Source organism: Plasmodium knowlesi (assembly GCF_000006355.2).
Source record: "Plasmodium knowlesi strain H genome assembly, chromosome: 13".
Taxonomy (NCBI): Eukaryota; Apicomplexa; class Aconoidasida; order Haemosporida; family Plasmodiidae; genus Plasmodium; species Plasmodium knowlesi.
Window position 1 is genome coordinate 79,422 of NC_011914.2, and position 13,656 is coordinate 93,077.

At 33.5% G+C, this 13,656-nt stretch overlaps 4 protein-coding genes across 4 annotated transcripts; 1 reads left to right on the forward strand and 3 right to left on the reverse strand.

Moving 5' to 3' along the window:
* Positions 1-890: 890 nt before the first annotated feature.
* Positions 891-2,078, reverse strand: PKNH_1301800 (conserved protein, unknown function; the record flags this gene model as incomplete). The annotated part of the gene is made up of 2 exons (XM_039114218.1): positions 891-1,601; positions 2,046-2,078. 2 exons carry the CDS (start codon positions 2,076-2,078, stop codon positions 891-893), a joined length of 744 nt encoding a protein of 247 aa, XP_038969864.1.
* Positions 2,079-3,038: 960 nt separating this feature from the next.
* On the reverse strand, positions 3,039-6,870 carry PKNH_1301900 (ATP-dependent DNA/RNA helicase PSH2, putative; the record flags this gene model as incomplete). Its single annotated transcript, XM_002260490.2, has 7 exons — positions 3,039-3,141; positions 3,680-3,888; positions 3,976-4,044; positions 4,212-4,411; positions 4,587-4,756; positions 4,868-5,088; positions 5,296-6,870. The coding sequence occupies 7 exons, from the start codon at positions 6,868-6,870 to the stop codon at positions 3,039-3,041; spliced, it is 2,547 nt and encodes an 848-aa protein (XP_002260526.2).
* A 623-nt stretch (positions 6,871-7,493) lies between these two features.
* PKNH_1302000 (SRAP domain-containing protein, putative) lies at positions 7,494-9,726 on the forward strand (the record flags this gene model as incomplete). The annotated part of the gene is made up of 7 exons (XM_039114219.1): positions 7,494-7,600; positions 7,815-8,000; positions 8,190-8,623; positions 9,039-9,089; positions 9,195-9,291; positions 9,449-9,552; positions 9,671-9,726. The coding sequence occupies 7 exons, from the start codon at positions 7,494-7,496 to the stop codon at positions 9,724-9,726; spliced, it is 1,035 nt and encodes a 344-aa protein (XP_038969865.1).
* An 810-nt stretch (positions 9,727-10,536) lies between these two features.
* Positions 10,537-11,508, reverse strand: PKNH_1302100 (mitochondrial phosphate carrier protein, putative; the record flags this gene model as incomplete). Its single annotated transcript, XM_002260492.1, has 1 exon — positions 10,537-11,508. One exon carries the CDS (start codon positions 11,506-11,508, stop codon positions 10,537-10,539), a length of 972 nt encoding a protein of 323 aa, XP_002260528.1.
* Between the last annotated feature and the right edge of the window lie 2,148 nt (positions 11,509-13,656).

The following is a 13,656-nucleotide window of genomic DNA, read 5'->3' on the forward strand; positions in this document are numbered from 1 at the left end:
ACTTTAGCAGAGAAGAAATGTTTCAAATTTTTACATTTTTTAAAGTAGTTATATGCATGTAGAAAAAACGAAAAAATTAAACAAGGAAAAAAAAATAGCTATCGTGAAAATGTTTAAAACGGAAAAAAAAAAGGAACAAGCAAACTCTTATTTATCAGTTTCCACATATAAGTAAAACATTATTCGTGTCACATCGCAAATTTGTGAAAGATTACACGCATACATAGGTTTTACATGAAGATGTATCTTTTCTTCAAGGATTCCACAAAAAATAATTTTTAAAATAGCGCTGTTCTTTGTTACATATACGCAAAAAAAAAAAAATAAAATAAATAAATATGCATATTTTTTTAATCATTTAAAAATGGGATGAAAAATCATTCAGAACAGGGGCTCCAAATACAAAGGTGTAAAAAATAGTATATATAATTGCTTCTGCAATTGTCATCACAACAAAATTAAAAAAAAAAAAAAAATTGTATACATGGTGTGGAAAATAAATACTATATTTTTATTGAAATAAACAAAATAACAAAGCATATCTCAAACAGGTACAAAGAAAAAATGGAGCAAAACGACTAAAATGTTGATTTTCTCTTTTTTTCCCTTTCCCCCTTTTTAAAGTGCTGAATTACTTAAAACATAATCGTAAAAAAGCTAAAATGGAAATAATAAATCGTATATAAGGTGAAGAAAGATTGAGAAATTGTAATTTGTAAAAAAGTAGTGTTCGTACTACTTTCTTTTAGAACTGCTTACAAAGTATAAAGCTACCCTTCTTGCATTGTATTTCACCCAATAAATGTCTATTTTGAAATGAAACATGAAACATGAAACATTTTCGAATTCGTAGGAAGACTATCTGCCTCTTTTTTTCCCTTCCAATATTATCATTTGCTTAAAATCTCCTTTTTTATCAAATCCTCATTAGAATCTTCATAGGAACCATCTTCAGATTTAGGAGGCTCTTCCAACATTTTAATAAACTCACCTCGTATACCTCCAAAGTTATTTCTAAATGCGTTATTTTTTTTAAGTACCTTATATTTATATATCGCCTGGTGATGTTTTGTACCATTTAGAACTCCATGTTCTATGCAGTACTTTATAGCAATGATTGAATTGGGATTTTCTTCAAGTAGACTTTCGTAGAAAGCTCTTGTGCCATCACCGTTCGGGGGGGTAATACATTTTTGTCCTTCTTTAAAATATCTCCTGGCATCAGCAAAATCTTCGTCTTTGTCTTCACCTCCAGCATCTTCGTCCTCGTCGTCTTCATCAAAATGTTCTTCAATATCCAAATCCTCGTCCGTGTCCAATTCACCATCTACATCCTCATATTCCCCATCGAGTTCGTCCTCGAACGATTCCTTCACGGATTCACTACTTGCGCTCTCACTTTTCTTCGCTTGCTTTTTCATATTACTCATTTTGCCCTGTTCGCCCCGTTCGTCCCTTTCGTTTTTTTCACCCTTGATATCACTACACTGGCTTTTTAGTTTGCAAATTTTTATTTTATCATTGATCCGTTCCTTCTTTTCACTTTCCGCTGCATTATTTTGATTTATGACGCATACCTTTTTTAAGCATTCATCATTTTTCTACAAAATATGCCAAAGAATACATATACATATATATATATATATAATTCATTGCGCACCTAAATATGTTCTTTCAAAGGAAATATTTACGCAAAATTTTGTAAATCCACCAACTTTTATCTTGTCTAGCAAAATTCTCCACGTAACGGACAAACGAATATGTACACTACAAAATTGAGAATCATACAGATGAATTGGCAAACTCGGAAAACGACGCACACTTAAGTTATTGTATGTCGTTCGAATAATCGTATATTGCCATTATGCACACAGAAACGCGTTTGACTAAACGGAGAGTTATACATCTATTTAGGTATTTCCGAATATGCATGAACATATACTATCCTTCATTCATACACTACACACAAATATAAATGTACATTTCCTGCTAATTCATGTTACATAACGTAAACAATTTTTGTTTTTTTATTTCATGCTCATTACCGTTGATGAGTTGGATGGTGGGCTACTTTTCATTATTTCACTAGGCATATATAAACAATTGAATGCTTCTCCTTTTATCGCCCTGAAGGATTACTTATTTTTTCAGTTTTTAATATTTCCTTTTTCTTTTATTTTCCTACTTATGCGTTTTTGTTTTTCTTTTTGTTTTTTTTTCTTTTTCCCCTTATTGTATTTTACTTAAGTATTGGAGGACCCACGTGTCCATTAAATGCCTTTAAATTTTTTTTTTATTCATGGCTAATTTTTTTTTTTTTTTTAAACACATCACATACAGATAAAAATGGTTTTCCCTTTTTTCGCTTTAAAAGTCTACAGTGTTTTCTGATATGTGCGTGTAATTAAACAATGTGGATGGGGAAGTGTGACGAACTGAATCCTTAAAATTGTCGGCTTAAACGGATAATCTCAAATGTGTATGTGCACATGTGAGAACATTTATACATATATGTGTAATGTTAAATAAAAATGCGAAAGGTTTATTCTTCATCGAAATGCACAATGCACCTTTACCCATCGACGTTCACCTTACGCACATATCAAATTTTTCTTAAGATGGAAGAAAAAAAAAATATGAAGCTTGAAAAGAGAGAAATAAAAAATCGGATCTCTGCAAACTTAACTTAAATTTACAAAATTGAGGTAACAAATAAAAATGTTTACACATTGTTCAAATTTTAATTGTGGAACGAACAATATGCTCCCAGGCTATATCTCCCTAGCTTATATACACATTAAAAATGGCATGCCCGCGTAACGGCATAAATGCAATACCCCGCGCAATCGCATCGCTTGCCCAATCGTATTCCTTAGGCAATTGCGAGTTCACGCAAATGGAAAGCGAGAGGAATAACTGCTGTAAAAAAAAAAATTATAAATGTTAACGAAAAAAGCAAAAAAAAAAAAAAAAAAAAAAAAAAAAATTACTGAACTTTATCCCTTTTATGTAATCCCATTTACGTCCACTGAACAGGGCTATATTTGCCTATTTATGTCTTCTATAATTTCAGCGGTTCCTTTCCTTTTATACTGGCTCGTTTTTCTTCCTAACAATATAATTTTCTTTTTCTGCAATTTGCTGTAAGGGAAAAAGTAGTCATGCAAAATTGTGATAAAACGACGTGCATTCATACGTAAATGCCACGTGAACTGCGATGCACAAAATAAACGCATATGTAAAAATTCGCATAAAAAAGTGCTCCACATTTGTTGGGGGGTAGGGGGAGAGAAAACTTGCATTATGAACATTCGCATTTTTCTTAAAAAAAAAAGGAAAAAAGAAAAAAAAAAAAAAAAAAAAAAATTAAGTGCAACAAATCAGCCATAAACTTCAATATGATTTAAATGTGTACACAGAAAAAAAAGCATTTTCTTTTTGATTAACTTTTGTAGCTCCAAATATGTGGAAGCAAAAATGTCACGCTCTTTCCGGATAGGAATGTCATGTACACAAACGCTTATATTCATTGACGTGCATATGTTCTTCCAAACAACAAAAGGGAAGGATGTATAAAAATGTGAAGTCATGGCAATCCTATCAAATGATTTAGCTAATTTATACACGAAATGGAATTACAAATGGGCTAAACATTTTTTATGTAATTATAAATGCATACTATTTTATCCATGGGACTTTTCTGTTTTTTCTTATGATGTTTTTTTTTTCGCGAATCAATGGAGGTAATTCTATTACAGTGTCAATTTGTACACCCTTTTTTTTATATTCTGAGTTGGAGCTATTGAACAAGCTTATAATTTTATTAACGTGCGTGCTAGAAATGTCTGCAATGTATCCCTCATCGCATTTGGCCACATCTCCGACAACCTAAAAGGGGGAAATTAGGCCAAAAAATGAAGTCTTACTAAAATTTTTTTTTTTTTTTTTTCTTTTTTTCCATTTATGCGTTCTTACATTTGACACATTCTTGTTTCCCGTGGTGACTTTCATCAAGTTAACAATATCGTCCTTATTTTTTATTGCCTGTTCAGATGGGTAAATCAGATCGGGGAGTTTCAAACTACTTTGCCTGTTTAAGCCTATTTAAACGTGTGCACCTATATATATGAACATATGCATTACGAAGTTCCTCCTCATTTGGAACACATAATAAGCGATTCTAACGCTCTTGCACCTTTGCAACTTTTTACCTCAAAAAAGGGGTCCTTTATCAAAACAGCGACATAATTTTTCTTTCCCGATAACAGAGAAACTGTGTGTCCCCTTTTATCATGTTTTAGCAAAACAGAGAGTATCTGCGCGATAATTTTTGTACCATGCGTTTTTAGAAGTTCCTTTGATCTATCATTAAGAAATTCGTATTCCTCCGGGGGGATCTTCATTATGCTTTCTAAAGGGGGCGAGGAAGATAAAGCGGAAAGGGAAACTACATATGTATGTATCAACATTTTTAGCATTTGTATAAATACCATTTTCTCATGCCAACATAACTGAGAATCTATATTTTTTCGGAATTTCCCTATTTAGTAATATTCCATGGATTTATTGTATTGATTAATGTGTACCTGTCAAACTGTTCACTGAAAATTTGTAGACTTCATCTACATGGGGACATAAAATAACCTGAAAATTATTCTTAGTGTATTTCATTATTTTGTCCATATTTCTATATTCATATTTATGGTACATCGTTAGGCAGACTCCCTTTTCTTTCGCTCTTCCTGTTCGACCCGATCTGCAAAAGTGCGGAATTAATTCCTCAATAAATTTTAGCAAACTGACGGGGGGAGGGGGGGGGGGAATATTTCCCTTTCGCACTCTCAATGTGCAACTCTCTGCGTCTCACCTATGTATGTAATCATTTGGGGATGTGGGAGGCGAGTAATTAAGAATGAAAATAACGTTGTCTATATCGAGTCCCCTGCTCACTATATCCGTCGTGATGAGGATAGGCTTCTCCCCCAATTTAAACAAGTTTATATTTTCGTTCTTTTGCAAGGTTAGCAATTCTGAATGCATAATAACAGAGTGAGGCTTCAGGAAGGAGTACTCGTGCAGCTTTTCAACCTACAAAGGGGGGTTATGAAAATGAAGAGAATTTTGCTCCTTCGTTGGAAAAGTTTGGTGAGCGCGGGGAACAGCAGCGGTGTGCACATGCGGTAAAGAAAAATGCACAACATAGGCGGCATAACGCGCACGCTAAATTGTAAATGGCATAATGCTGATATCACTGCACAGTTGGCGTGTGCATTCTCCTTTTTTTCGCATAGTCACCTCTTCTTTGCAGTTGGCAAAAATTATGCACTTGCTTATTTTATCCTCCTTCTCCCTCTCCTCAAAAAGACTCGTGCCCATGTAATCCCGGATCAATTTGTCACCATCGCATTCATCATTTTTGTCGGACAATTGGTGGGTCCCTTTTCTCCCTGACACATTTTTTCTTTTTACAAAAAAAAATTCATTTAAAAAGTAGGATACATACTTATACTTTGAGGGGGTATTTATTTTGCACATATAGTGGACAATGTTCAAATTGCACAGACTGGAAGTCTTGTTCTCTCTGCTCAGCAACTGAGTTATATGTTGCGAATTTTTTAATAGACTTGCTCTTTCTTCATCCACTTTATTTTGAATAACTTCTTTAACCCCATTAATAAAATCAAAAAAAACAAAACCACATAAATCGTCATTAATTTTTTTCCTTATTAGTTCATTCATATTTGCTGTGAACAAATATATTTGATAATTTTCACGATTTAAAGTATCCCCACTAATATTGTTCCTTTTTGCGGCCACTTCATGATCCACCCCGTTCAATAAATCCCTTTTAAATAAAAAATTGAAAATCAATTTTCTACTTTCGACTATATAATCAAATTCATCTACAACAATCGTGTGTACACAATTTAAAATATTGTTCATAACGTTCTTTTCATTTTTTTTTGTACTCTTATAATTCTTTATGTAAAACTCTAATTTATTTGGCGTGGTCAGGTAAAAATGGATACCGTAATTTTCTCTATATAAATAATTATTCTGTTCATTCAGTTTATGAGAAAATTCTTCCTTCCCAATTACGTCTTGCTTCATTTTTTTCACACGATCGCAAGGATCATGTTCATCGAACAAAATGCATACATTCAAATTGGGGTATATGGACAAAATGTAAATATATAACTGTTTGCAAAGATAAATATTCTGCGTCAAAATTAATATTTTCCTGCTACAATCGAATTTTTCATTTATCAATTTCTGTATTAACGGTAACAAGTAGCTGAGCGTTTTTCCCGTTCCGGTCTTGTTGTAGACAAGAACATGCTTACAATTGTTTGCAAAAATTTCATTAAAAATTATGTACTGATACATGTACAGTTTGTCTATCTTGAGGATCACCTTTAAATTATTCACTATTTCTTCATCTATGTTTAGCAAATTCAGATCGATGTATTCATGTCTGTTTAAAATTCTGTTCTGTCCACTCTGCGGGGTACCACCATTTGTGAGATTCTCATGTCGGATCGTTTTTTCCCTATTACAGTTAGCAGTTCTTTCTCCGTTTGGAAAATTTACCTCATCCGCACAACTCTCCGATGTATTTTCTTCATACAACTTTTGATATATTTTGTTGCTATATGGAAGTCTACCTTTGCTTATTCCATCTTCTTTATTGCCTTCAAAAAACTGTCTGCTTAAATTATTCTTATAGTGAAAAAATCTGTACACCCCTTTTTCATTTTTTCGAACCAAAAAATAATAATTATAGTTAACCAATTTTATTGTTGTAGAAATGGTTCTTTTGATCGAAATTTCATTAAAGCCGACTCGAGGGATATCACCTTTACGGAACATTCTTTTCTCAATCGGGTTAAGAACAACACGATGAGTTATTTTTCCTGCAAATGAACATGACACCATATCTTCATCATCTCGAATTTCTCTTTGGTGGAAAAATTATTTAAAATTAAAGCATCTTCGCCATCAACATGTGTGGCATATTCTTCTTCGTCATGTTCTGCACATATCTTTTTTGAATTAATGCTGCTTTGCTAGGCATTCTTTTTCCATCTTATTTTTGCCTTCATGAGATTCCTCTAACACAGTTAAATGAAAACGCTTCATATACACCCCAGCTTACAAAAGAAAGAGAACGCATGCCGACTTTTTCTCCTGTCCTTTGCTCGTTCGAAATGCAACCGGAAGGAAGAATTTTTTCGCGCTAGTTTTTTTTTTTTTTTTTTTTTTTTTTTTTGCTTTTTTTTTTTTTTTTTTTTTTAAGCATAATCTTTATTATGAGAGAATAAAAAAATTATTTACAAACACCTCTATAAAGCAAAACAACTACAAAAGCAACATTCCTATTTTATTTCGCCATTTTTCCTGTTACATATTTTCACAAAATTGCGAAATACAGAAAAGAACGTTTTTTCGCGAACTTTTTCCCACAGTTTAGCACACAAAAATATAATGCCAAGATGTGTGTACGAGTATACTACAATATCGATATAAACGTTTTGAAAAGAAAGTACAACTGCGAAAAAATTCTGAACAATGAAAAATTTAAGAGAGGAATGATAAATAAGTAAAGAACAAAAAAAAAAAAAAAAAAAAAAAAATTGCGCTCAAGGAGCTGCATATATAGTACATATAAAACGTGCATACGCGTACATCTATATCTTTGTACGTGGTGCATAATTAAACATTAAACCATTTCCTGTAGATGAAACAAATGCGCTCCACGCAATATGACATGACGTAATGTGTGGTGTTCCGCACAAACTTAAAATTTTTTTTAGGAAAAATTACATGCCCATTATCTACGAGACCGCTGAAAATGGAAAAGAAAACCAAGCCCCACAAAAAATCAAACTAATTCAAGTTTGCCTGTGGGGCCTACAGCCATTCAACTACGGAAAATTCGACAAGGAAGTTCTTTTAATTAATGCGCGAGTAGAAAGCCTACAATGGAAGAAGTCATTCAAGTTGGTTTACCTCCCGAGGGGCCATTTTCTACGCCCCCACATGTGAACAACGGCAACAGGATAAAAACAAATATATGGACACATGTATATATATGCATATGTATGTACATTAGTGCATGTCTGCCTGCGAGCATTGTGCACCTTTCCAGACCATCATCACCCGCGCCGCCTTTTCCCCACACCCCACAGATTGCTAATCAATAAGAATCGATGTGCCATTGTGGTTAACGGCTACTTCGAATGGATGGACATTAAGGGCTCTTCAAAAAAAACCCCATATTTTCTATTTTTTGGAAACGATGAAAATTCTTCTGAGGAAGTAACCGACGGAAAAGTAGAGACGAAGAGTGAGGAATTAACTGTGGAAAAGACGGAAGAAAAGAGCGAAGAAAAGGTTATCCCTAGAATAAAGGAAGAGGGAGTGACCACTAGTATTAGGGTAAAGAAAGAAATAGAGTTGAACGAAAACAACAAAGGCGAGATTAAGAAGGAAGAAAAGGAAAAAGAGGAAGTGAAGGAGGAAGAAGAATCGATGATAACAGATAGGGGCGCTCTAAAAAGGAAAATAGAAGGAGAGGAAAAGAGTGAGAAGAAAAAAATCAAAACAGAGTTATCCAACGAAGGTACTTTTAAAAGAGAAAATAATTGTAATAGTAGAATAATGACAACTGTCACTGCTACCGTTATTGTAACAATACAAATGCTTTTGTTAGACCTGTTGCATCTGTGTTAATTTTTCATCACCTATAAGTGTTAAATGCTAATCAGCAAAGGCCTTCCATTTTTTTAACGTAAGAGTAGAAAGGAAAACATGAAAATGGGCAAATCTGAAGAGGACACCACGATATATATACATATATATATACATTTTTTCCATTCCCTCTATTTCTGCCATATATATATATATATATATATATATATATATATATATATATATATATACATTTTTTCTTTCCTTTCCCCACCTTTTCAGAATTATGAAAAAATCGAATGCCCATTTTTTTTTTTTTTGTTTTGTTTATCATTGCTCCACTTTAGCAGATCGGGAGGAAAATGACGAAGAGGAGAAGTCCCATGTAATAATTGCAGGTTAGGTAGCTGTAATGTGTTTTTTTCAAAGGAATCCCTAAAACAGGCCAGGCGCAAAAAAGCGATACATATACAAATGCACCATTCGTGTTTTCTTTTACACAGGCCTTTACAGCATCTCCAATAAGGACAAAAACGATTGTAGATACACCATAATCACAACCGCTAGCGAAAATTCCGCCCTGAAAGACATGCATGACAGGTTTCACATACATTTCCATACATCCTATTGCTTACACTTTTTGGGATGATAGCATTTAAGATATTTTCCCCTTCACCCCCTTTTTCTTCATTTTACCTCATTAGCAATGATCTATATCGCATACGTTTCATTCCCTTCATTTAAATCACACAAGTAGATGCCCTCTCTTGCTGAGCGAAAAAACTCTAAACTTGTGGCTAGACGTGGAAAAAAAATACGAAGACATTATAGAAAGTGTCAAGCAGGAGCATCGAGTTGTTTGTAAGCTAGCGGATGTGAAAAGCTATGGAAAGTGCAACTATACACTTTTTATTCACGTAAAAAAAAAAAAAAAAAAAAAAAAAAAAAAACTCACCCTCCTTTTTTTTTTCCATTTCAGCGAACAACTTGAAGTTTAGGGAAGTTAAGAACTGGACTGATTATGCAACCAAATAGAAAAGGGCCAAGAAAGTCACTAAGGTTTAGCCGTTGCAAAGCAGGCAAAGAAATAAAAGAATACATTTTTTTTTTTACTTCCCCTTTGTGTTGACTTCACCTGAAATTTTATAAATTATCCATATTAAACCTATAATGTCAATTCGAACGATATTTGCTATATATGTGTAACTGCATATTAATGCATACACACCTGATACCCTGTGTGGGTGTGAATTTATATTTTTATGTAAACGTTTTTGACGACCGAGGAGTTAAGTGGTTCGTTTATCTGTACCATAAGTTTTCCCCTTTTTTTCGTTCCATATTGCCTGGGCAAAGGTACTGTACACAATTTTCTGATTATAATCGATATGATTATTATTATTATTTTTTTTTACTATCATTATTATAGTTACTGTTTCGAATGTTGAATTGTTTTTTTTTTTTACACAAAATCACGAAACAGACAAAGAAAAATAGAAAAACTTGAAAAATATATACCATAAACAGATGTACATTTCTTCTTTATGGGCTAACAGTGCACACCGATTTTAGTTCATGTACCCCCAAATGCACTTTCAAAATGTGTGCAAAACAAAGGACAAAATGGGAAAGCAATTTTATGAATTCTTTTTGATATGATTATACAATAATTGGTTTTCTTCCTAAGAAGGTCTCTTCCTTGGTAGCGGTCTTTTAAATGTGCTTAAAACTTGGGTATATGTTTTTTCCTTTCTTATTCCTTCCCGTTCTGTGTTGCTAATTTTTTTTTTTTTTTTTTCTCACTGAAAGGTTGTAAAAATCTTGCGCTTTTTCTCCTCACAGAAATTACTTTTTCCCCGATGAGCCACTTCCTGAGGTACCCAAACCCATAACGGCCTTGAAGGTGTCATAAATCCACCACTGCAAACCGGTCAATGTTCCTATCATTAAAACTCTGGTACATATTCCCTTGGTAAATAAATTGACCATACCCATTTCTTTCGTTATGGCTGATAGTTTTTTCCCCTTATTTTCTACTTTCCCTAATTGAGATATCATATTGTCTGCTGGGTGCGAAACCAAGGCACAAATAATTCCTGATAAATAACCAGATGCAAAAGTTATTCCTAATTGAGTGGACTTGGTATAGGAATCCTTCGGGTTGGTAAAAACTTTGTCATACATTAACTGCACAATCTTTTCAAAGAAATAGAATTTAGCCATCGTATAAGGTATCTGACGACACCACAAGGGTGTAACACTACCAAAGGGAAACTTGGTTTCTTTCTTATTCGCTAACATGAAGGACATGGACTCAGACAATTTGGTGGGGAATGTGTTTGCCTTACTCGTTTGCATTTTTACTTTGATCATTTCGAACGGGCATAGAAAAATGTCCGCGACAAATTCGGCTGATGCAGATGCTAGTAACCATGTTACACCTTTGTACTTATAGGAATATTCCTCCCCTAAATAATTTGAATATACATCCTTAAAAATTTCATAAAAGCCAAATTTGCATAACCCTTGAAGGGAGTAACCTATTAATGTTGGAGACCATCCTAATGATAAGCTTCTTACCTTCTCCTCCTTGATTATTTTATGTACACTCTGGAAGAGGTTTTTATATATTTTAGGATATGACTGAATTCTACATTTTGTAACATCCAACGGTGTTATTACCGTATGTGTTAATCCACAAGACAGGACTCCTCCGAACATACACTTACTGTAGTACGTCAAATTATGTTCATGTAAATGTTTTATTCTGGTTACTGGGCTACTGATTCGGGAATCCCACTTTTCCGTTTCTGTCATTATTTCAAAACTGTCAACGGGGAGAGGTGGGGTGGGAGGGGGAATTATAAATGCAGGAGGAAAAGCAACGATACTTCCCTTACAAAATTAATTATCCTTCGGCGCCACAAAATGGGAGAACCGGTTTTACGGGGAGATTTGCTCACACGCGTGATTCGGCAGAGGTTATTTAGTCAAAAATGGCGAATGTTTATTATATACGCACTTGCGCATTTCCTCATGTAATGCATCACCACTCTGGCGAAAATATTCTCAAACAACGAATATTTTTTACTAATACGCAATAACACATTACACGAATTTGTGTTTTTTTTGAAAACTTAAAACATGTCAGTACTGTTGCTTCGACGTTTAAATTCCCTTCTTTAAAAAATGATGGCACTTTCTGAGAATTTTTTTTTTTTTTTTTTTTTTTTTTTCTTTCTTTTTTTTTTTTAGCCAAATTTGTATGTACTTTTATACATGGGTACGTTTGCGCAGTGATTCAAATTTTTCCATGTTTTTTTTTTTTTTTTTTTTTTTTTTTAACTATACATTTCGGATGATACAGTTCGTTTTTTCTGCGTTTTTGCAATTTCATTTTCCTTCAATCATTCCCATAGTCCTTTCTTACTATTTCCTTTTTTGGCATATTTTTTTTTTTACTCCTCTCCACATGACTTTTTTAACTTATTTCTGCTGTTTTCCCCACTTTTGTTTTCCCGTTCACCACATGTGCTAGCATTTTCCTCCTTGAAGGTTATCCCACTTTTATCGAAAAAAAAAATATATTGCCAAACGCTTAATCCGTATCTAATTATTTTTTTTGCTTTTTCTTCAAAAGGGCATCAACAAAGGGGTCATTTCCCAGAAGTAAACGTCAATGTAAGGTGTAAAGATTATTTACTACAATTTCAGCATCCCCTTTAAAAAGGTATGCCTCGATTACAATTCCATCACAGAGTTATACAAACAATTCGCTGTTTTTTCTCATCATTTTAGTTCGTCATATTTATAGTTCAACCTTTTAGTTTTAATTCATAATCTTCATTGGAACAGTGTGCGCCATTCAGTTAACCTTGTCAACTTGCATATAAATCATTCCTACCGAAAGATCTTTTATTTACCATTTCGATATTCACCCCATTTTTACACCCTTTAACCCCCCTCAATTGTTCATATATTTTATGCACATTATTTACCTGACCTTTTTTTTTTTTTTTTTTTTTACAATTTATTGGTCATTTTTAACGAAGTTTCATTCTGTAGATTCTTTGCAAAATGTGTAAAGGAGTTAACCCCGTTGCTTTGCAATTGTCCAGAAAATACTTTTTTTCTTTTCTACTTAATCAATACATTTGTCTCATTTTGTTCCATTGGCTGTTTGAACAATTCCACCTGTTTAAATAACTTTCCTATTCACATATCTTTAATGTGTGCAACGATTCTCTAATCATCCACATGAAAAGTGGAAGTGCCTATACCAAAAGCGCAAAAGGTTCCTCAATTTTACGGCAAACACAACATTAAAATTTTCAACAATGCAATAAATGGAAAAAGAAGTATGAATTACAATCGGGGAATGCATATCATTCTACTTTTCGCTAATCCTCATCTCTTTTTTCATTTTCAAAATTTTAAAAAGTTTCCATTTCTTTTATCTTTAATTGTGTATCGAATAAATGGCTAGCACGTTTGGGCAACCTCCTTGGTGTGCTTCCCACTGATAGGGGAAATCATAAAGCGAAATGTGTAAAAAAGGTTCTAAGGTAAAAGCACATAAAAAACGGTACGTAAATCAAGAAAATGTTATTACTATCATATGGCTTAACAAACTAATGCTCAGTGTAAACTTTTTTACAATCCCAGGCCCCGTGAAAAACGTGTAAATTTTTAAAATCTCTTCTATTAATTATAGGGGGGAGGGGAAAAAAAATCGGTAGACAAAGCACACTGCACACAGTGTAATTTTTTTTTTTTTTTTTTTTTCCCACATTCTAATAACTACAAGTATTTTCTTTGTGTAAGTTTTTGCATAGAGGAGCCTCTACCGAGACAGAAAGGAAGCTAGCTTTCCCAAGGTAGAGCTTCCCATCGATGCCCCTCCCCATTTGCATAAATTAAGGAAAACCATAAACGCTCAAAAAAGTTAAGTTCGCAGTGGGAAGG